Below are 24,507 nucleotides of genomic sequence, written 5' to 3' on the forward strand. Positions count from 1 at the left end.
ACTTATGTATTTAAGTGATTTAACTATGGGCTTTTAAAAAATTATTAGGTTCGTAATGTACTTAATGATGCAGTGGATTTGCTGGAATTTCGTGACAGAGTCATTAAAGCATCTTTGAATTTTGGTCATTTAGTAGTTTCAACATCTCTTCAGTGTTACATATTCTCGTAAGTAATTAGAATTGAAGAGATATCATCTGATAAATTATAAATATGTAATAACTTTGATGTGGTTTGATTTAGAGAAGCAGCCAGAATTTAACAAACTACAGTATAAACTCTTCACAATTACTCGTGGAATTGACTGGGTATACTTAGTTACCTATGAAAAAAGCCTTTGTAGCGAACCCATATGGTTTCCTTAACAGAACTATGTCTTTTAATGCAATTATGAATTCTTTAGAACTCGTAATTGATCTGCTTAGCAAATTACTTCTGCCAAATCACTGAACTTTTTTTTAATGGAAAGATCTTTTTAAATGGGTGTGTGTGCAGCTTTAAAGGAATATGCAGGGTTCTTGTAGGATACAACTCACACGTGTATATGTACATTTTTTGAATCACAGCAGCTGTAACTAAACAGTGTTGTTATAATGATAACTAAAGGCAAAATACAGAAAAGACAATTAAATAATTTGTTTTTAAATCAAGTAAAAGTGTTTACATATTTTACATATTTTTGGCAATCTAAGGATATGTAGCCTTCTTAGGGTTGTATATTCTGTATAAATGAAGACATTCATTAAATGCTTTGTATAAACAATTTTTAAATGTGTACTGCCTTCCCTTTATTTTAGAGTTAAAAACTGGAATACACCTTTAATCTTTGACCTCAAAGAAGGAACTGTCAGTTTAATTTTACAAGCAGAAAGGTATATATTTTAAATGACAATTTAGACCATTTATTTTTATTAAAGTAAAATTTATTCAAGTACCATAAGGCATTTCCATTTGCGTTGATTTCAATAGGGATTGACAACCCCACATTCCCTTTTTTTCTGTGGAGTAACAGATCAACCATGCTAAATGAACCTGACCATTTCTCCTCTAGTTGGAACTACAGAGTAGAAACAATAATTTGTGTCTTCCATTTCTCTCCCCACCCCCACCCCCCCAGTCATAAATTAGGTGGTAGCCTCTATTTATTTTAGGTCTGTCGCTTGTAACTCGAGAGCTAAAAGAAATGTCAGCTATATCTTCCTAAGCAGGAGAAGGATGGCAGTGGCTTGTGCAAAAGATATATTGGCATTAACATTTGCCTAATTGCCTGTTGGAGATAGTCGGAGCTCTAACTTGTTGTGACAGGCTTTCATCCTTACCTATTTGAAGTTGGAGAGGAGCATTATTGGGCGGACGGGACATTTGCTTCTTTCTGAAAAGGCTTGTCTCAAAATAGTGTTTAGCTAAGTCCAGTCCAGCATTGCCCACTGAATGTTTATTTTACCAAGCCTTCTTCCAAAGCTAGTTTACATCCAATTTTAATCTATAGTTGGAATAAATTATTGATGTTATTGTTGTTGTTATTATTGTCTCATTTTATAAACTTCCTTTTTTACACATTGAGAACCTGTTTGGTTGCTGAGAATCAGATCCAAAATTATTTTTGAGAAGAGAGCAAGCAAGAGAAAAGAAATTTAATAGTTATTTGCTTATCATTTAACTGCAATCAAGTAATTGGAGCATTAGTCTGTATTGGCATGAATGTAAATTGGTCAGTTGATATTCCACTCCTTTATACAAATAAACTAATTAAAAATGTATGATGTTCTGACAGTTCAAAAATGGTAAAGATATCTGTATGCTAATATATGTTGGATAAATGAAACAGGATGTATTCAAAATAATATTAGACAGCCTATTTTGACAGAATAAAAAACTCTAAAAACAAATTCTAGCATAATATTTTATAAATTAAAAATTATAAGTTTATAAATTATTTTATAGGTTAAAATAATGGAATAAACTTGTCAAACAATGCAAGCAATTTACAAAACAATTAGAGTAATGGTTACTGTAATATTAATTCAAGTTATTGATAGCTATAATCTCACCCCCAACTCTTAGGCATTTTGTTCTTGTTGATGGTGGAGGAATTTACTTATATTCCTATGAGGGACGTTTAATTTCCTCTCCAAAGTTTCCAGGCATGAGAACTGACATATTGAATGGCCAAACTGTATCCTTGAGTAGTGATACTTTAGCTATAAGGGACAAATCTGATGAAAAAGGTATGTGTACACATATGTTTAATGTAATGTTTAAAATATATTTTATATGTTAATTAAAATATGTGGAAAAATGTCTATATAAAGTTAAAACATAACTCTGAAAAGATTATTCATTCTCAGATATGAGGATATGGTAACACAATCTCCTACTTGGAAAATTTCTATCCATGATAATCTAATGCCCATATGTATCTCTTGTATTTTTTTAAAAAAAGACACGAATCATTTATAAAAGATAGTTTAGATTGAAAAGCAATTCTGTTTGTTTTAAAAAGCAAACAGTAAAATATTTGTGAAACAATATTAATTGCATAATACGTTTGGAATCAGCCACTATATCACATGATAGAACAGAATTGTGTTCTTTGTTCTTTTTTTTGTAACACTTTTTGCCATTTTGTCTGTTTTAATAATCACCAAATTTAAAAAAAAAACTATAAGCTTTTACTCTTTTTTATTCTTCTTTGAGATACAGTAGAGTTTTTCATGTATTCAGTTTTCCTAATTTTATTTTTCAAGTTATTATCACAAGTGTTTAAATAAAAGCTTTTGTAAAAGCATGAGCCATGAATCTGAGAAGGAAAAACTTGCATCAAAAAAAAATCCCAACTTTTCTGAAGTCAGAAGTTACTTTCTTGTGTTTACCCAGCTGGCTCAAACTAGCAATGGACTTAACTCTTTTTTTCATATGTAACCAATAAGATCAGAACAACACCTGTTCTTATAACAGCACTTTTTCCTGCCAATACAACCAGTGACCGCAAACCAATATCCTGTATCTTCTGAAGAAAGTCATGATATTCAAATGGAAGAATCTTTGAAAGTTCAATATGTTTGCTGCATTGAATTTAAATGAGATTATCAGTTAGATTTGGCATGCAATATCAAATTGTTTAGATTGTGTTTAGAATTAATAATTCCTGTAAATGCCTTTGCATTCTGAAATGTTTTCTGTACATTATTAGTATAATAGTGCAGAAACCTCACATGCCGAAATATTGAACAGTTATTTAATCTTAAAGTATAAATAAAATAAAATAAAATAAACATAAAACTTTTTATTGGCTTTAATGAGAATCATGCAGCAAAATATTTTCCTCAAATGTTTTCATTTTGCTGCTTCAGCACCGAGTCTACATTTACCAAGAGCAAATTGAAGTTTGAAAGAGATTCCAACTAAGTTTGTGATGACAAAATCAGCCTTCCAAGAAAATATTTCAAAGTAGAACATCTTAAAGTAGTTCAAAATATATTATTTAAAAAGTGTATTGATACTTATTATTTTTATTTATAACATTTATTTACTACAAATGTTCACTTTACCCTACTATTCAATTAAAAAGACCACATTACAATATGATTAGTTTTAAAAATCCATTCCATTCCATTCACTGGCTTATACTGCAGAGACATGGTGCAAAGCAAAAAGTGATGGGAGGAAAGAAGGAAAATAATAAAGTTTGCAGGCCACTCATCCATCAAGTTATCAGACCTGGGATAAAAACATTTATACAACCATCCAAGGACAACAACAGATTTTTGAAAACTCTTTTCTGCCATTGATTGGTCATAGGGATTTTTGTAGCCCAGATTTCGAAACTCCAGTACTACAGTAATTCTAAAATAATATTCCTAAACTTAGTCCCATGTATTCTGACAAATAGTTTCCACATAGAGCATACATCTGAATAAATATGTATGGAATTGCTTGACTGCTGAAAATTAATATTTTTTAAAAAAATATATACATAAAAATTAACAATATGGAAAGAGACAACTTTAATGGGTTTTATTTTAAACTTCAAGTTAATTAATGTGAACCAAATCAAAACTTCAGTACAAATTACAAACAATAAACAAAAAACTGACAACACTGTCATTTGAAATCACATCAAGTCAGAACAAGTGCACATTCTGTTTTCCCTGATTTTTATCTTTCAACCAAATGGCAAGGCAGAGCCTTGGTGGCGCAGCAGACTAAAATGCTGTTAAGTAGCACCAGCTGCCTGCAATTACTGCAAGTTCAAATTTCACCAGGCTCAAGGTTGACTCAGCCTTCCATCCTTTCGAGGTAGGTAAAATGAGGACCCGGATTGTGGGGGCAATAAGATGACTTCGTATAAAAAAGAACACCGCTTGGGGGGTGGGGGGCGAAAGCCCTACTAAGCAGGTATATACAAAAGTATGAAGGCTATTACTTAACGCATTGTAAGCTGCCCTGAGTCTCCGGAGAAAGGGCGGCACATAAATCGAACCAATAAATAAATAAATAAATAAACAATAAAATAAATAAGGATATCAGTTTTAAATTTTCCATCTGTAACTATTTTTTCTTGAATGTGTATAATAATTGTGGGCAGTTTAATAACAGTAGTGCGGACAGGCAATTGATTGTTCTTGTTGGAAGAAGGCCCTTGGATTAGTTTTTAAGGGATGCTACTGATATCAATATCACCTACTGTGATCCTCAAAACAAAAAAATGCCCCTTAAAAACCCTGCAATTCATTTTTTTTCTATCATACCCAGTCTAACGGGGATTTACAACGGGGATTGTAAAACAAATATTGTGTATTGCATGGAGATTGCCCACCCTATCATAGAATGATTGAAGTAAACACCACTAAAATTATTTAAAATTGTAGGCTTGTATATATGAAAATTCATATTCAAATCCCTGCTATACTGTGGGTCTTTATTTTACTTTATTTTTCCCCTACTTCTTCTGAGTAAAGCTAGTTATCTAGTAATTCAAGTTACAGATTAATCATGCAAAGTTTTAACTGTAAAATGCAATCCAAATTCTAAAGGAATTTAAATTCTCACCAGTTGCTAAACTTCAAGGGACATAGAGATTGCAACATCAGGGTCAAGTGAAGATGAGATTTCCAATAGTCCATGACTTGAAATTTTCTACAAACTATACATGATTGTATATACATTTTTCTAATGCAATATTTCCTAAATAAGGGTTTATTTAATGACAGAGACATTCACTTAACAACTACCATGTTTATTTTATGACCACTTGTTCACTTAATGTCTGCTGTAATATTGGGTGCAATCATATGATGATCCACATGAAGCCATCATGACTTATGGCCTTAATTTCAAGTTCAATTAGAGTCGTCATCTGAAGTCTACCCATAGTTGTACTATAGGTTCCAGCTCTTTGTACTATAACTTTGTTATATAGTACATAACTTTGTATTATAACTTCCAGCTTGAAGGAGATGGTGGTCTTATAGTTAGAATATATGAGGCCAGTCTATGAGACCTGATACTCAACTGTTACTTGGACCTGGGCTTACCTATGTGCCTCAGCATTATTCTGTTCCTCATCAGAGGATTACATCTCAGCCAGGAGAATGGTAGTTATGAAAATACTAAATTGAATCAAAGTTATACAGCATTTTATGCCTTGAAAAGAAGAATAGAAGAATAGAAATTACTGTTTGCTAAATTGAGGTAAAAAGAGATAAATTGCTAGATTACTAGCAATAATCTGTCAAAAGAATATGACTTAAATTATGCACCAATTACACAGTAAAGGTTATCAGTGTCCTTATTTGAACTATTAAATGCATTTATTAAATTAACCTGGTAGGATCTACAGTTGATACTTTTTTTGTACGTGTACCATCGTTACGGTAAGAGACTTCTGAAAATATGATATCTATATATTTATCAGTAATCAGTTTTTTATCTTTTCTAAAAAAACAGTTATTGATCTGTTTGAACCTTTATCTGGCAAACCATTAGGAGATGGAAAACCCCTTAGTCATAAGGTAAATAATGTTTAATTTTTCTGTAGTTTATATTGGAAAAAAAGTATAATCTGATGAACAACATATCAAGAAGTTACTTGCACTGAGTAAATGTTTACCCGGATTCCATCTTCTATTACCATGGCATGTTTCAGTTTGAAATCTGATCAGTCTGAGCAGATTCCTGTAGAAAGTGTTATATGGTTACTGAGAAGTCAGTTGTGTTCATTGATGATCCTTACCTATTGAGACTGAGACTGAGTTGCAGAAAGACTTTTAAAAAAAATAATCAGTAAGAATCAGAAGCAAGGTGATTGAAACTGATATTGCTCAAGCCAATAATACATTCTTTAAGAATTTGTGTCCCTTGTCTTGGCATTTTTTTCACAGTTCTTGTTCTTATAAAATAACATTAAAATACTAAGTTTTATTTGAATGAAACCTTGTTACTGTAGTCATATGCCACAACTGTTCAAATGGAACATGTCATGTCATTTTAATGTCTTTTTTTTATGGTGATAACAAAAGAATTTTCTTTCCTGAAATGAGGAAAATCATTTAATTATGCATGAAGTTTTCTGAATCAATCTGAAATATTTAAATAGTAGCTTTGACTTAAGGAGGACCACACAGTAATCTTAAATTTGTGGATTAATAATTATTTATCTATTTTCTAAAATAGTTTCTTTCCATTCCCATTTTATGTGACTCTGAGATACTACGCTCCATTGGGGAGAGAGATTGAGAAATAAAATATAGATGTGTTATATGGAAAATCTGTACTTCCCACTTTAGATCATCTGCTACCAATGCCATTTACATTACCTCTTTCATCGTATTATAAGAACACGTTTTCTAAATTATCTGTTATTTCATTTATTACACTAATTTATATGGCTGCCCAACTCTCACACAATTATACTTACTGTGTTATAGCAGTAAGTATAATATAAGTAAATTTTTAATTGATAATATTGAACTATATTGTTGACAGTAGCAATATTAACAGATTTGAAAATGAAAATCTTTATTACTGTAAAAAAAATCTTGCTTTAATACAAGGGGTTTTGATTCAAATATTGTTACAGACAGAAATTGTGGAAATTGCCTTAGATCAGAAGGGTCTTACAAATGAAAGGAAAATTGCTTTTATTGACAAAAATAGAGATCTTTATATAACTTCTGTGAAGAGATTTGGAAAAGAACAGAAAATTATCAAAATAGGTAAGAACTGACTTACCCCCAACCCCCATACTGCAATTTAACAAAGTGTTCTAAAATTGTGTGTTATTATTGAGTATGTGTAATTTGTAGAATATGATTTGTTCTTGCTGTATGTACCGTGAGGAGAGAATGGCATTGAGAGTATAATACAAAAACACCTAAATGTGTTTTGTTTTTGTTTAGAATATGTTTGCAGCAAGTTAATCTCTGGATCACCTCAATAAATTAGAAATCTCAAGATCAAACCTGTAGTGTCAGTGAAGTCAGTGAATGCATAATCCTATGTGGTTTCATCATTCTAGAAGGAGAATGATAATGGAAAGATACATTTTTTTTAATTAAAGTGATAGCTCTTTATTTAAAAAAACAGGTTGTTTTAAGAACAAAACTAATTTAAATTAAATCAATATCACAGGTGTCCCTTGAATAAAAAAGTGATAGTATATTAAGCACTATAAAGCTGTGATTTTCATTGTGGTCCACGGAGGTTCACTACGTGTTCAGCTGCAGACTCTACAGTTATTACCAACTATCCAGGTGCAACACCTGCTCACTACTGAGACCATTGCTGCCAGTTACTTGATTCATAAAAAAGGATTAGTGGTTGAAAGCTCATTTATAGCAAAGTCATTTAGGTAAGATGGACAGGGTAGGTGTGTGTGTGTGTGTGAAAGAGAGAGAGAGAGAATGCTGCTGCCTGCCGATACAGCCCCCCCCCCCGTGCCTTCACGGAGGGCCTGAGGAGGAGGAGTGAAAGTCGTAATTCAGAAATAGGTTCTGAATGCAATTATTAAATGTGAGTTCTTATGGGTAGTACTAATGATCTCACTTAAACATCCTGAACCAAAAGGAGGAATAGGTCTAAATGAATATCTAAAGTTGGAATTTAATTGGTTTGCAAATTCATTTCATCTTAGTAGGAAGATAATAAATAAGCCTACTTTGTGAATTTAATAGTTTAGAAGGAACTTAGTCATGATGAAAAACATTGTTAGTACAATCGTAAATGTTATGTAGAACCCCAAGTTAATTGTCTGTCGCAACTGAAAAAATCCAACACTTCCTCAAACTCTTATTATGGAAGCAATCATTGATCAGAATTGAATTACTACATATTTAAGAATACTCAAAATCTTAGTAGTAGCAAGTTTTTGATGATTCCAGTGTATGATTATAATGTAAATCTGTTTTATCTAGCACAGAGGAAAAATGGCTTATGAGAATAAATAATACAATAAAATCCAAACTTGAAAAAAAGAAAATGAACTTGGTTTAACATAATTTATACAACATCTGTGTAGTTGTAAATACTTGTCATTCTGTGAAGATGGAGTATAAAGATATTTAAAGAGGGAGGATAAGCAGATCTTGCAGGTTTGTCAAAGTACTACCTCTTCTAAAAGTCATACAGTAAGTCAAAAAATAGGTTAAAAGAAACAACTGGAACAGCAAGCAGACATTTAGAGGAAAAAGAAGGGCACATGTATATAAAATCATTGAAAAGTTTCAGTAGCCTCTTGATGGCGAACCTATGGCATGTGTGCCACGGGTGGCACACAGAACCCTCTCTGTGGACATTTGCGCCGTCACCAGCTGCTCTTCTGGTTTCCGGTGTGCGTATGCGCGCCAGCCAGCTGACCTTCGCACATGCCAGAAACCTGAAGACCAGTTGGCTGGTGTGCATGTGCGCTCCGACCACCTGGTCTTCAGGTTTCCGGCACTCCAGCGCACGCAAAGACCAGCTGGCCGGCACGCATGCACACACTGGAAACCAGAAGACCAGCTGGTGTTTGAGTTTCTGGGGCTCCGGTGCGTGCGGACACACATATGCATTCCGGTTTGGGCACTCAGTGCCAAAAAGGTTCACCATCACTGCTCTAGATCAGCGGACCACCAACTGGTGGTCTGCGAGAAAATTTTGGTGGTCCACACAAAAATTATTTGCATTTTTTAACATTGCACTAAATCAGGGATCCTCAAACTACGGCCCCTGGGCTGGATACATGCAATGAACATTTGTGTTGCTGCAGAGAGTCTCCCCCTTCAGGGTCTTTTTGTGCGGGTCAGATGGGGGCAGAAATTCCTCCTGGTGTGAGGCTTTGGGCAAAGACTGGAGGGAAGTACTGCTGGTGGCAAAGAGCCGGAGGGCCTTGTTACAGTGGGGCTGCATCATGGCAAGGACCTGGCTGACCACCTCAGCCCACTGAGCCTCCAGGCGCCGGTACCTGGCCTTGCACTCCCACAGGTCTTCCCTCTGCTTGGAAACCCTATGCTCGTAGTCCTCAGTGAGGTGCTTCTGCTGAGCCTCCTTCTTGGCCAGATCCAATTTGAACTGAGACAGCTGTTTTACTAACTCTTCCTCATGCTTAGCTCCAACAACTGCTTCCTGTTGGGGCCCTAAGGAGCCTGGGCGGGTAGGTGAGGAGTGGCTGGAAGGGGAGGGGCGAGTAGAGGCCAGCGAGGTGCCCCTTGATGTGAGTGACATTGAGTTGGCCATCAAGTTGAGCACGGCCACCCAGTCGGTTATTAGGCAGATCATATTTGTGGTCTGTGGGATTTAAAATTATGAATTTAGTGATCCCTGAGATCGGAATAGTTGGGGACCCCTGCTCTAGATCATGGGTCCCCAGCCTCTGGTCTGTAGACCGGCACTAGTCCGCAGCACAACAGCAATTGGGCCTTGCAAACAAGTGAAGCCCTATTCGCAGGATGCAGACAGCATGCGAAATCACACTTCCTCCGGTCCACGGAAAAACCTTTCTCCATGGAATCGGTCCTTGGTGCCCAAAAGGTTGGGGACTGCCACTCTAGATAGTTCTGAAACCATATGCATCATAAATTATAATCTAATGGTTAGAGGGACCATATAAAGAGACACTGTGGTATAATATACATACAAGAATTCTAAAGCATTAAACCCCAAAGGCTAACTGGTATAGCTGTACAAATGAAAGCAATGGACAAGGAGAAGCTGGTCACTCATTAGTGGCACTTTTATTAATATGAAACTTGAGAGCACTCATATTGGATATCATGAAGGAGATTTTAAAACCTGTACATGGAATCAACTTCAGCTTGCTTATATTGTTTTTTTTTTTCCAAACATAAACATAAAATATATCTTTTAAGAACGAATTCTTGATCAGGTCATAAATAGGTACAATCGCTTACATTTTTTAACAAACTCCATTCAAAATTTCCTCATTGCATCTTTTAAAATTACAAATCAAAACAAAAATTTTTAATATAAATTCTAACATCTTAATTTGGGCCATACTATTATATCACCACAAATCTTAATTCCCAAATAAACTCCACTCATTTTTATATCCAGATATAAATCAAAGTTCATTCTAACTCTTTCCTAAATTTTCTCCATTACTTCTTTTAACATCAATTTCAAAACACAAATTTAAGAAATATTAAAACCTATTGATCTAAGTATTTACCTTACTATTTTATCACCACAAATCTTAATTTCCAATATATACAACTCTATTTTTATTTCAATTTATAAATCAAAATTCTATCTGTATTTCTTAATGTCTGGACCCATTTCATCCAATCTTTAGATGTTAAACTTTGTCAATTTGCACTTAATTTTCTTGAGTTTATCATCACAGAATAATCTCAAAATCATTTCACTTCATTTTAATTGTCTTCCAACATTTTCTTTTTCACCCCATATTAATTTGACTATTTTCCAGTATATTCTCCTCTATATCTCCAACTATTGTTTGGCTGATTTCCAGCAAATTTTATTTTAGCTGAATTTCAGCATATTTTCCTCCCTACCTCCAACTATTGTTTGGTTGATTTCCAGCATATTTATTTTGGCTGATTTCCAACATATTCTCCTCCATGCCTCCAACTATCGTTTGGCTGATTTTCAGCATATTTTATTTTGGCTGATTTCCAGCATATTCTCCTCCACATCTCCACCTCTTGTTTGGCTGATACCCAGCATATCTTGTTCTGAGTGTTTTCTTTTCAGTATATTTATCTATTATTTAATTATTTCCAAATATACTCTTCCAGAGTGTTTCCCAACCTATTTCTTAATGTTGATCATTTCCAACATACATTAAATTCAATCACAATTTGTTACTTAAGTCTATGTTTCTTATTTTATCATTCAATAGTTCATTAATCATTCACATTTAATCATATTTACCATTCTCAACTTTGTTTACCATTTAAAATTAAAACATGTCACATCAAACATATTCTCCACTTGTTTTCCCATAGTCTAATAAATTTTACAATTTAAAATTACAACATATTGCATCAGACATATTCTCCACTTATTTTCCCATAGTCTAATAAATTTTCTTAAGTTTGTCTCATATTAATATATACTCTTATACTTTTGTAAAAATATCATTTTAACCAACTTAACATCAAATTTCTATTTTAGTTACCTTCTTTTATTTTCCATCTTTATTTCTCCATAGACACCTCCTGCTTATATTTAAAACACATTTAAACATTTAAACATGACATTTTAAGTTTATCTATTTTATTTTTTCATTTCCCTATCTATCCATAAGTATTCCACTTCAAAATCAGTATATCCATGTTTGAAACTCTATATATCATTTTAATTCTATTGTAAAGTCTGTTCCATGTAGAATCCATCAGTTTCCTTATTTTGTTCCTGCGCCTCTTCTTTTGTCCCTGCGTCAGTTAGTTTCGATTTTATTAGTCCCATTATATTTCTTCTTTCTTTATAAAACCACCCATAGCCAGAATAGGAATCTCCAAAATCCAAAAATCCATAGTTGTTTTCTAAGTAATCCAGGGTAAATAGCCAGTCAAAATAGTTCTTTTTCAAGCAGAAGACGAGTCTCGGCAATTTACACTTTCACTTAGTCACAGCAATCTCCATTTTGTAGCAATTATGTAACCATCCGTTTGCCTTGCTTCATCAACTTTTAAAGGTGTTAAGTCCTTATTTGTCGTTTTTCTCTTTTTCCAAAGATCGAATCTGTTCCAATTTGAAGGAAAACTTTTCTGATTTATTAATAGCCAATTCGTCCAAAATGATCAGTACTAAAGTAAATTCCTTAATGGGTCGTTATCCCCTATTGTTACTTTACAAAATCTTCAAGCCCTGCAAATCTACAGCCGCTGTTTAAGACTGGGGGTCTTATTAGTAAAAGTCCATAGTCTAAGCTTGCTTATATTGTTTTAATCTTTCAAGACAAGTAATAATGTAAGCATTTTATTTTGAATACAGAAATATATTATTTAGAATCATATACAAGTAGAGAAGAGTTGATCATACTATTTGCAGTTTTGAACAGTATGTTAGAATAGATTATTCATCCAGTTTAGTTGACAGATGTTTAGTTTATTTAATTTCTTTTTTGTAAAGGAACAATGGTGCATACTCTGGCATGGAATGACACATGCAACATATTATGTGGTCTGCAGGATACACGTTTCACAGTCTGGTACTACCCCAATGTAGTGTATGTAGACAAGGATCTCTTGCCAAAAACTCTCTATGAAAAGGATGCAAGGTATTTCTTATTTGTTTTATACTCCATTAATAGCTTTCTCTAATAAAATATTTTTTAATCTAATCTTTGAGACTGAGACTCTATGGCACAGGCAAACAATAATTTCCAATCTGATATTTCAAATTATTTGAGGAGCCAGGAGACCCTAAAAGATCTTCAGGTTTTGGTCAAAAAAATTCAGCCTGACTGTTCTCTATTTTGGATGTTTCTTGCGGGTGGAAATACGTGCATTTTGCCTTACAGAAGTTTAGACATTTCCAGCCTTATTTTGGCACTTTGACACCAAAAATTAGGCCACTGAATGCCAGCAAATTTTAGCTGTGTTTAACTTTGTTTCTAGGGTTTAGACAAGGTGTGCAATTGAAATCCATTTTGTTTTGCAGAATTTCAACACTTTTTTAAAAAAAATTACATATATACACAAAATCATATAACCAAAATTGGCCATTTTGTTTGAAGGCTGTAAATAGAGTTCAGGGCAGGGGCATTAATATGAATCATTGATTATACATACTTAATAGAGAAATACCTAATTGTCAATTGCTAAATTTACTAAATATGACGTTTCAGAATACAAACTTCCAGATTCTTTTGGGATGAACAATTTTTTTAAAAGTATATAAAAATTGTATATTAATTCTTAATCTGTAAATTCTCGATTAACAGAGCAGGAGTGTCCAACCTTATTTCCACCATGATCAGTGCATATTCAGAAAGAGATCATAGTTGTTATTTTAAATGGAATGTCTGTCTGTTTCATCAGTATTCTATCTAAGCTACATTAATTCCAAAATATTGTTTCTGAACTGTGTTCTTTTTTTTTTCCAATAGTGAATTTAGTAAAAGTCCCCAGATCTTAAGTTTTGTTGGCAATCAGGTAACAATCAGAAGAGCCGATGGTTCACTTATTCACATTAGTGTTTCACCATATCCAGCTATTCTTCATGAATATGTGAACAATTTGAAATGGGAAGATGCCATCAGATTGTGTCGCTTTGTCAAGGTAAATATAATGTTAACTTTTAGAAAAAGGTTAATGGGGGAGAGACATGTGACTTCTTTAATTTTAAAAAACAGATTATAGTAATGCAATAATCCCTTCAGACCGCCATCATAAAATGTTTTACAAGGTAATCTTATTTGCCTGACTTATTTGCCACTGAAAAGGACCTGCTATTTAGAAAAGCTATACATACTGTATCTTCTACAGGTAGTCCTCCACTTACAGCAGTTCATTTAGTGACCGTTCAAAGTTACAACGATACTGAAAAAATGACTTATGGCCATTTTTCACACTTACGAACATTGCAGCATCCCCGTGGTCACAAGATCAAAATTCAGATGCTTGGGAACTGACTCATATTTATGACAGTTGCAGTGTCCCAGCATCATGTGATCAAGTTTTGCAATCTATTGACAAGCAAAGTCAATGGGGAATCCAGATTCATTTTACAACTGTGTTATTAACTTAACAACTGCAGTGATTCACTTAACAACTGTGGCAAAGGTCATAAGATGGGACAAAGCTCACTTAATAAATGTCTCACTTAGCAAGAGAAATATTGGGCTCAATTGTGGTTATAAGTTGAGGACTATCTGCTTTCCTCCTCCTCAAACTGTTAACAGAACTCAACTTCAAATATATTTCAAAATATGTTTGTCTGTTCTTTGCTAATAAACTGGAGACATTTTCTTATGCTTTAATGTTTGGCTGCCTTTCTGATTATACTTGCCACCAGAGAGTTATGTATGCATTTCTGAGCAGTTTAACTGTAGGTTTGGCTATTATCATAACACTATTTACATTTTGATTTCTGTACATAAGAACAGTCATTTAAGGATAGAGGGGAAAAAGGAACATACAATAGCCTCTTGCTTGCTTATCATAACTTCCTTCTTTCTTCCTTCAAGAATAGCCTTTTTATCACAGTGCACTAGTGCATTGCATCTCCTAGCAACACGTACAGTAGTTTTGTAGCAGGTGCAAAATGAACACAAAAGAGAAAGCAAACTGAGCAGGTTGCTGGATCCTCTGTGGTTACCGATACGGCAGGAATATTTATTTGGTTCCTTTTTTAAAAAAAATATTTTCTTCATTACCTTTCCAGTATCCTAGATAATTGTCAGATATGATGGTTCTGTTAATCTCTTATTTTAAAGCAAAAATGCAGGGACAGGCAGGGACTCTTTTCTCCTGATATGACATTCCATCAGGTAATGAATGATGCTGTGCAAAGCTTTCTCAAGAAAGCGTCCCCTTCGAAATGATTAAAGCATCTAACTGATTTGCATGTACAGTAAAGACAATTGGGAGCAGTTTCCTTCTCTCTTTCATGCCTTTTTCATTCTTCTTCCCCCGTCCTCTTAGAGAACTGCAAGGAACAAATTGGGCCAATTGTCAAGTAATCTGAGAATATTATATATTTACATTTCCTCTGTTTACTGAAAGAGAATGAACTATAGATATCTGCCACAAGTACCCAGTTGCTCTGGAAAAGTGCTAGTTAAATAAATAGAAATATTGTGTATCTCAATTAATTTTGATTGACTTATGTTTATTAAATCATGTATTTGCTATAATGAGAGCAAATAAATGATGAATGTAGTTCCTTGCTAGTTTCCAACAGCCTGATAATCGGGGATTAATTTCAGAATTAACACCAGACAATCAGTGAAGCAGTAAATCATTCCCTAATCAAGAAACTACCAACTCAGAAAAACAAGCAAGCATTAAACACCAGCTTAATCAAGAAACTACCACAAACAACATCCCCACAACACACTGATAGAGCAAACTATGATATATAAACAGAGAGCAAAACTCATTCCTTTCTAATACTGAAGATGTTCTCTAGTCAGGTAATGAAATGTCTGCAAGCAAATAACCAATCTCAGAGAGTAACAAGAATTCCACAGTTCAACCCTAAGTTACATATATTCTCTTTTATAATGCTAGCTACATGTTATGTTATGTTATGTTATGTTATGTTATGTTATGTTATGTTATGTTATGTTATGTTATGTTATGTTATGTTATGTTATGTTATGTTATGTTATGTTATGAGTGGAGACTCTATATTTCTATTATCACACACTCATACCATTGGTATTTAAACATTGGGAATACACTGCACTATAAATGTATTAGAACATGGATAGCCCATTGATTCTTAGGTAGTGGTTAAATTATATTCACATCAATTTGGCATAAGATTAATGTTTATATTCTGTAAGAAGAACAGTTATTTTAATATTCTCTTTTCAGGATCAAACATTATGGGCTTGTTTAGCTGCTATGGCAATAGCCAATAAAGATATGAACACAGCAGAAATAGCCTATGCATCAGTTGGTGAGGTAAGTAGAACAGTTCACTACTTAATAATTCACTGATTAATTGATAATATTTCATGCTAACCTGTTGCAATTTAAAGGACTCTTGGCATTTGTTGCATTATTTAACTTATTGCAAAAATAGACTTTAACTGATTTTATTGTGTCTATCACATTTATTTTTTTAAAAAAACCAACAGATTGATAAAGTTCAGTATATCAGTTCCATCAAAGATCTTCCATCAAAAGAATCAAGAATGGCTCATATTCTGCTTTTTAGTGGAAATGTCCAGGATGCTGAAACTTTGCTTCTGCAAGCTGGGCTTATTTACCAGGCGATTCAAGTTAATATTAATCTATACAACTGGGAAAGGTAATACGGTTCTTATATAATGTATTACAGTATATATTTTTGTCTTGGTTCAGATTTGGATTTAACAGTTTAAATCAGTGTTTCTCAACCTAGGCAGCTTGAAGATATGTGGACTTCAACTCCCAGAATTCCCCAGCCAGCTATGCTTACATAACTTACATAATTTTATCCCATTCCAATTCCTATTTTTTTTCTTTCAGAATTAGTGTTGATATAATGTATACCAAAGTTTGTGACATGGCATGTGGAATTGTTGATAAAGAAGCACAGGCCCCAGCCCTATTCTGTTACATAGACTTTTTTTTTAAAGCTTTTGTACCTGATTATAACATCGTTATAACATCAGTACCTCTTTAGCTCCATGTATTCCTGATTATGTAAACTGCTCACATGGCTAAAGCCCAGATAAGGAAAGCACCTCAAATGTATTTTTTGAAGGGGTGGGGGTAGTTCTTTGGCTCACTGCTTCCCTCCTTCAGGTTGGTTCCCTTAAAAAGAAATTATCCCAAGTTTAGAATGATTTTGATTTTCATTATTTTCTAACATAAACCTCCATGCTAAAAATGCCACCTGTGAAATCTCTGAAATACCACAAGGTAGCCTTAGCTATTCTTCTTTAAAAGTTCAGATTTTGTGCCAATCTATAAATATGGAGCAGTGGTGTTCTCACCTACTTTATAATGAATGTGACATATGTTAGCAATGGAAAGTAATATGCTATTTATTAATTGATAACATGCATACCAATGCCCAACATAGTTAGATTTTCTTAGCAGTGTCTCATTTTGACACTGCCTAAGCTTATACGTGTTCAATTTCAACAAGACTGATATATTACAAGGTTTTTGTTTCTGGTCCTTTAAAGAAAAAAAAAATTACTGACAGCTATACTAATCTCAGGTCTTCTCGATGCAAAGCAGTAATTGTTATATTGGTAATAGGAAGCTGTTACTGTTTTAGAAAGTTAAGAGACAAATTTGAAAGTTTCCAGTCTAAAGTTTCATAGATAAGAAATTTATGTGATGTGTATAATGTTCTGATTTGCATATTCTTATTGTACGTGTAGAGCCTTATACATAATCATAAAAGATTATGGGAATAATTTTTTAATTGAACTACTGTCCATTAGTAAGATACCAAGAAAGGGGGTCAGAAAAGCAAGAAGGTTCACCAGAATTGTTCATTGGTATAAAGGTGGTTACTTTTCTTTAGAACATCCAACAATTACAAAGATCACTACTTGTGGGAAAATATAGCTTAAAATGATTAGAAAGCATAAATAAACTTATTTAATGGGGAAAGTAATTTTCAATTAAAGCAATTGTTGTTGGCCTTAATGCTTGGTTTCTTCTTGCTTTATGATAAGAAAATATTTCCTTAGTGCAGTTGCTATACAGTGTGCATATTTATAAAACCAAGGCATTTGTGATCATTTTAGTTTCTGAATTCGGCCTGATGAGCTTATTACTGTTTTGCTTTCTTCTAGAGCACTAGAACTTGCTGTGAAACACAAGACGCACGTTGACACAGTGCTGGCTTACCGACAAAAGTTCTTGGATGACTTCAATAAAAAAGAAACGAATCAGCGATTTTTGCAATATGCAGAAGGGGCAAGTATTCTGTGGAAGTTGAGTTATATTTTTTGAAACTCTGCCTGATAGCTATGAAACAATTTCAGACTGTAAGCCAATGTGTATTTAATAACACTGTGTGCTTATACTTTAATTCACAGTATGAAACAAAATCAACAACTTGATTTTTTTTCAGGATTTCCACTTTGAGGCTCAGTTATTAGCACTGATGGAATAGGGCCAAAGTATGTTAAGGGATATCTCTTTACAGTTATGAAAATCATACTGTGGAAATACTGTAGAGTTAGATAATATAGGTATAGAATTTTTATTTTATAGGAAAAGATAAATATTAAGAGGGGGGTTGCTGCTAAAGCTTTCAGGTTTATGATTTCACCAATACAGGCTAATCCAGTGAAAGATGCTGTCTTAGCTTATTCTGATGTGACATTCTGAGGAAACATTACAACAATAGACATGCTGCTTAGCTTATTAAAACTTCTCTAAGGGAAACTGAGTTTTATTTGAAAATCATATGCTGCTTTTGGCAAACTGCATCATAATGTTCACACTTCTTTGCATAACAAGATAGAAACTTAGAATACTGTCATATGGGACTCAACTGAGCCAGTAGTATCTGGCAATTTTTGAATATACCATAATACATCACTGAAACAGCCCCCTGAAACAAGATAAAATAGTTGTGGAAAAGAAAGGCTTCATATGGCTTTGAAATCACAGCAACTATTATGCCATGCTTGATGGAATTAGAGCCATAATACATAGTTGGCAAGGAAGACAGCTGCAATCCAAATAATTTTATTTCAGAATCTAATTCTCATGTGATTGCAAGTTTATCACGGAGGAGGAAAATATAACACATTCTTGGAGCCAAAGAACTTGATTAATGGTTTAGGCAGTTTTTGGGATTTGCTCATTTAGTAATTTTTTAAAAAAATAACTAATTCATCAAACTAAGATCATTATAAAAGAAAATGGACTACAATATTCTGTTTTTCCTTCTGTTCTACAAAATATATGTATTTTGTAAAATCAGAATATATTACTTAGATAAAACCATATACCGTATTATTCAATTGGCCTTCCAGAATACTGCTGATCAGCTGTTCTAGGCGGGAATTGCTGCCACTGTTCGCTGCCATGGTGATAGGCGGCAGCAGCAATAGACAGTGATAGGTAGCGATGGCGATAGGCAGCAGCAGTCTCTGCCACCTAGAACAGCTGATCGGCTGTATTCCGGGAGGCCGATCCTACTGCCAATCAGCTGTTCGGCAGTGAAGGCTCCAGCGTTCCCTGGTGGCGGCGAACGGTGGCAGTGGTGACAGCCACTGTACCAACCCCTCTCTCCCCACCACAATATTCATTTTATAAGACGCACAGACATTTCCATCCACATTTTTTGGAGGGAAAGTGCGTTTTATAGTGTGAAAAATACGGTAGATCAGCGCAGGAATTCTCTAACCCATCTCTGGAAGGGTGCTATCCAACCCGTGTTTGAAAACCTTCAGTATGGGGAACTAAAGGACCCCACCATTATTATAGGCAGTCTGTTCCTCTACTTAACTGTTCTTACCATCTGAAAATTCCTCATAGTATTCAAGCTGAATATCCTTTATTTTCTTTTAATTGCTTTCTACTGGTCATTTTTCTGTTCTCGGTTTCAAGAGAAAATAGGCATCACCATTTTTGCATGTGATTACTTTTTAGATATTTGTTAGATCATATTGATTGACTGACTGACTGACTGACTTATTCAATTTCTGTAACTGCCAAATTTCAACCAAGTGACTCTCAGCAGCTTACAATTCTAAAATGATAAAACAATTAAAAACATTAAAACAATAAAAAACTTCCAAAAAATAAATAAATACAAAGGGCAGCGTGATTATTTTAGTCTTCTCTTTTGAAAAGGTATGCACTCAGCTCCTTGATTTCTACCCTTATCACCTTAGTAGCTCTCTTCTGAATCCATTTCATGTCCTTTTAAAAGTATGATTCCTTGAAGATACTACTCCCTAGTCCTGTGATGGCAAACCTATGGCACACATGCCCGAAATGGCACACAAAGCATCTCTCCGGGCATGCCAGCTGTCACCCGTTGCTCTTCCAGGTTCCAGCGCGCACATATGCGCCAGCCAGCTGGTCTTCACGCGCTGGGGAGCTGCTCTTCTGGGTTCTGGTGCTCCCCTGTGCATGCGTCCACCCATTTTGGGTTCGCCAACACTACCCTAGTCCATTCTCACCAGCTGAATTTATCTGAAATTGACATTTGTATTGTTAAAATTAGCATCCTACTGTTGGAACAATTTCTTGTTAAACTAATTAATTTAATAAATTTTGTGCAGTTTTATTTGTAAACAGAATGTACATTGTTACAGGATATATAGAAGATGAGAAAAAAGCCTATTACAATGCATAAATACTACAGTACTGTATTTGAGGAAAAAATACATTACTAATGGCCATTTTATTTCACTCATCTCTTGTAACTACTGTATTTTTAGGTCTATAAGATGCACTTTTTCCTTCCCAGAAGTGGGTGGAAATGTCTGTGCGTCTTATAGAGCGAATGTTGTCAGAGCCCAGCCTACCCAATGGCCCCCACCCTTTGGTCTCTGCCTCCAGGCTGTGCTGAAGCTGACCAGGCTGTTTGCTGTTTGCTGTAAGGAGGCAAATTGCTGGGAGACAGAGGCAAATTTTTTTTCTTGTTTTCCTCCCCAAAAGCTAGGTGGAAAGTTGCAAGTTACTTTGATAACCTACAGTTGCTGTCACCTATAGCAGTCCCACCATTGGTACACAACCTCCACCGCCCTCTAAGGCTTCCCTCAACATGTACAATTTATGCTGGGATGCCAAAGCCCTCTTCTAGCCTCTCTCAATTCACATGCTACCTGCCCTGGGCAAGCTCTTCCTTGATTTGCACATGGCATGCACTGGGCCTCCCAAACCCACCCCAGCTTCCCTTGTGCAGCTGATGCCAAGCCTTTCAGGTAATATCTGGCTCTTTCAGCTCACATATGTTTTGTAAAAGTCCTCCCCCCCCCCCCCCGGATCTCTCCTGGCCTTTTCCATACCTTACAGCATCATCTACTTCTTACCTGGGACTCCTGCAGCTGCCCGCTTAATGATCCATATGTCTTGAGATTACAACAGCTACCAACACTGCCAGGATTGCTTGTATGGTCATGTAAAATTGCATTTTACAATTGCATCATTTAGTGACAGCAATCCCAGTCCCAATTGTTATCATAACCTGAAGATTGTTTGTATTTACCTAATTTAGTCTTTTCTATCATACTACTAGTAATTTCCCCCTAACTTAAAATTAAGAAGAATTTTGAACCAAAAGTAAAATGCAGAACCAGAGCAAGCCTAAACAATCTTCTTAGGCTAAGCTAAGGAAATCCCAGATACATGTATGCACACACAAAAGCACACTCATAATTTTTTTCTCTGCCCAGATAAAAATATTTTTCTTTTTTTTCCCACTCTCCCTTTTGATTTTGCAGCTTGATGTTAACTGGGATAAAATCAAAGCTAAAATTGAGTTGGAAATTGCAAAAGAACGAGAACGAGCTACTGCTACTCCAACAGTCAGAGGAAGCATGATCATTCAGCGCTGAGAGTTGCATTGATTTTATGAAATATGAACTTTGTATATGTAATTCAGTATACTAAGTTACTGATAATATTTATATACATGTTTAGTTTTTATAGTTAATTTAGAAAATGAATTTGTATGTATGTAACCTGCTGGAATGATAAATACATTTTCATTATAATGTTCATATGAGTACTCTAAATGAACAGATTTCTAATATTATATGAATTGTTTACTACTAATGATGCATGTTAAATCTGTCACATAAACAAATTGTCAGCTATTCTTATCATCAACAGGCTATTCTTCAGCATGAAATCTGAGAATACATTTGCTTATTATATGTAGGAGTTCTACAATTAGGTTTTTTTTAATGAAACATGGTAAGATATTTTCAGAAAATATTCTCAATTTAATTTAGCATATCCAATCTTCTTTTGTTAAGATTTCCTTGTTTATTTGTTTATTTATATTTACTCTTGTACAATATTTAAATAAACTATCATTTGGAATGAAATCTCTTTGGGATTGGTGAATCATGTTAAATGTGTAAATATATAATTTTAACATTTAATGAGGTTTAATTTCTTGTAAATGTATTTATTTATTTATTTGTAATAGTTATATAACTGCTTAACTTATTATCAATTCTGTGAGGCTTTCAGTCAAAAGTTAAGACACCCTTAAAGCCATATTTGGTCTAGTGGTTAAGGCTAGAAAGGGCTAGAAAGCAGGAGACCGTGAGTTCAAGCCCCACCTTAGCTATGAAAGCCAGCTGGGTGACTTTGGGTCTGTCACTCCCTCTCAACCCAACCTACCACACAGGGTTATTGTTTTATGCAAAATAGGAGGAGGAAGGTATGTTGGATATGTTCACCACCTTGTATTATTTGTAAAAATAATAAAGACAAGATATAAATAAATAAAATGAAAAAAAATATTAAAACTATAAAAGTAAAGTAAAAAATTAAAACCTGTCAAACTTCTGATGTGCACTCACTTCATTTTATCCCACCACTTGGGAGGGAAAGCTAGTCTTAAAGCTACGAGGGTAGAGGCCTGCTGAACTTCAGGGGCCAAAGTGGGAGGGACTGTCATGGAAAAGACACACTTCTAGCTCCCATAAGATGATAATATTTAAGGGAAGGGATTGAAACATGCCCACCCTATCTCACCTGGTAGGACAGGTATGATGTCTTTAGGGGAAGATAGTCCTGCAGATAACCTTGCCCTGTGCCATAAAGAGCTTTAAAAGACACGATCAGCACCTTGAATTGCATCCAGAAAGAAACAAAACAGTGTTGTTACATGGGCAAACATAGGGACACCCATTATTGTGCATGCTGCTGCATTCTAACCAGTTGAAGCTTCTGGGTAGTTTGCAAGAGCAGCCCTACGTAGACCGTGTTGTAGTAATCCAACTAGGAGGTGACCAAGACATGAATGGCTATGAGTAAGGCCTCTTGGTTCAAGAAAGGCTGCAACAGGCACACTAGATGGATTTTTGCAAAGGCCCGTTTAGCCACAGCTGCTACCTGCTCCTCAAAATGCACATCAGCTCAGTCTGTAAAAGTGTCACCCCATCAAGAGTCAATGATAATGTATAATTTGGACCTGGGGAGGCAAAAGCCCATCTTGCCACTCCATCTTGCTAGGGTTGAGTTGAAGCCGTTTCCTCCCAATCCAGACCTTTACAACCTCCAAAGATTCAACCAGCATCACCAGAGCATCATCTTTCTGGCTAGGGTTGTAGATGTATAAGTCAGAGATGAGTATCATCTGTATATTGATGATATCAGATCCTATGCCAGCATAGGGCCTCCACTAGCAGTTGAATGTAGATGTTAAAAAAGAGCGGTAAAATACTTGAGCTCTGGGATAGTCCACATTGTTGGAACCACCCCTCCACTTCCTTCCCCTATCGGCACCAACTGGAACTGGTCATGGAGGAAGGAGTATAACCAGGGGTGAAATCCAGCAGGTTCTCACAGGTTATGGAGAACCGGTAGCAGAAATTTTGAGCAGTTCGGAGAACTGGCAAATACCACCTCTGGTTGGTCCCAGAGTGGGGAGGGAATGGAGATTTTGCAATATCCTTCCCCTGGAGTAGGGTGGGAATGGTGATTTTGCAGTATCCTTCCCCTGCCACGCCCATCAAGTCACACCCATCAAGCCACACCATGCCCACCAAGCCACACCCACAGAACTGGTAGTAAAAAAATTTGGATTTCACCACTGAGTATAACGCACAGTAACACTGAAACTGGTTCAGAAAGATACCATGGTTGATGATACTGAAAGCCACTGAGAGGTCCAAGGTTGTACTATCTCCATCCTGAGCCCTCCAAAGGTCACTGACAAGTGTGATCAGTATCATTTCATTAGCCTGAACCCAGACTGAAATTCTTATTAAGAATTTATAAAAGTTCAACATACTATAAGGTCACTCAAGATTTTATTTTTCAGCCAAAATAATCAGCTTTTGAGAGCTCTGAGAACTAAATTTTGCATACATCAGAACCAAAGGACAAGAAACTGGTAATTTTTTTTCCATAATGCCCAAGTAAGATGATTGAGCATATAAAAATAAATATATTATGTGAAAGGTATGTACAGTTATTTCATGCTTTGGATATGATTCGTCATTCATTTCAAAGGAATCCTGGCATATTTGAAAGTGCATCCATAGAACTGTATCCTTAGATGGAAAGTGGATAACCAGGACACATCAAGACTATAGACTCTAGAAAGGCTTCCGGTTTGCTCTTCGTAGCCACCAGACGGTCTCTCGGGACCGCCAGCCCCTTCGCCTGTAAAGAGCCGCCTGTACAGCGCAAAGGCGGCTCGAAAAACCCCATTTCCAGGAGGA

At 35.1% G+C, this 24,507-nt stretch overlaps 1 protein-coding gene across 5 annotated transcripts in view; it reads left to right on the forward strand.

The window, feature by feature from the left end:
* The window catches only part of IFT80 (intraflagellar transport 80), a 63,454-nt gene extending 41,299 nt beyond the window's left edge, over nt 1-22,155 (forward strand). For all 5 annotated transcript variants that reach the window (XM_087872099.1, XM_087872101.1, XM_034439105.3 and 2 more), the window contains 11 exons: nt 49-167; nt 797-871; nt 2,064-2,227; nt 5,949-6,013; nt 7,081-7,216; nt 12,594-12,741; nt 13,573-13,744; nt 16,007-16,096; nt 16,273-16,445; nt 17,932-18,055; nt 21,547-22,155. In XM_087872099.1, the coding sequence (XP_087728225.1) occupies nt 49-167; nt 797-871; nt 2,064-2,227; nt 5,949-6,013; nt 7,081-7,216; nt 12,594-12,741; nt 13,573-13,744; nt 16,007-16,096; nt 16,273-16,445; nt 17,932-18,055; nt 21,547-21,660 (1,380 nt within the window). In that variant the 3' untranslated portion in view covers nt 21,661-22,155. The remainder of the gene's footprint in view (nt 1-48; nt 168-796; nt 872-2,063; nt 2,228-5,948; nt 6,014-7,080; nt 7,217-12,593; nt 12,742-13,572; nt 13,745-16,006; nt 16,097-16,272; nt 16,446-17,931; nt 18,056-21,546) is intronic.
* The last annotated feature ends 2,352 nt before the right edge of the window (nt 22,156-24,507 follow it).

The sequence above is a fragment of the Pantherophis guttatus genome, chromosome 6 (genome assembly GCF_059756535.1).
Source record: "Pantherophis guttatus breed Tessera chromosome 6, ASM5975653v1, whole genome shotgun sequence".
NCBI lineage: Eukaryota > Metazoa > Chordata > Lepidosauria > Squamata > Colubridae > Pantherophis > Pantherophis guttatus.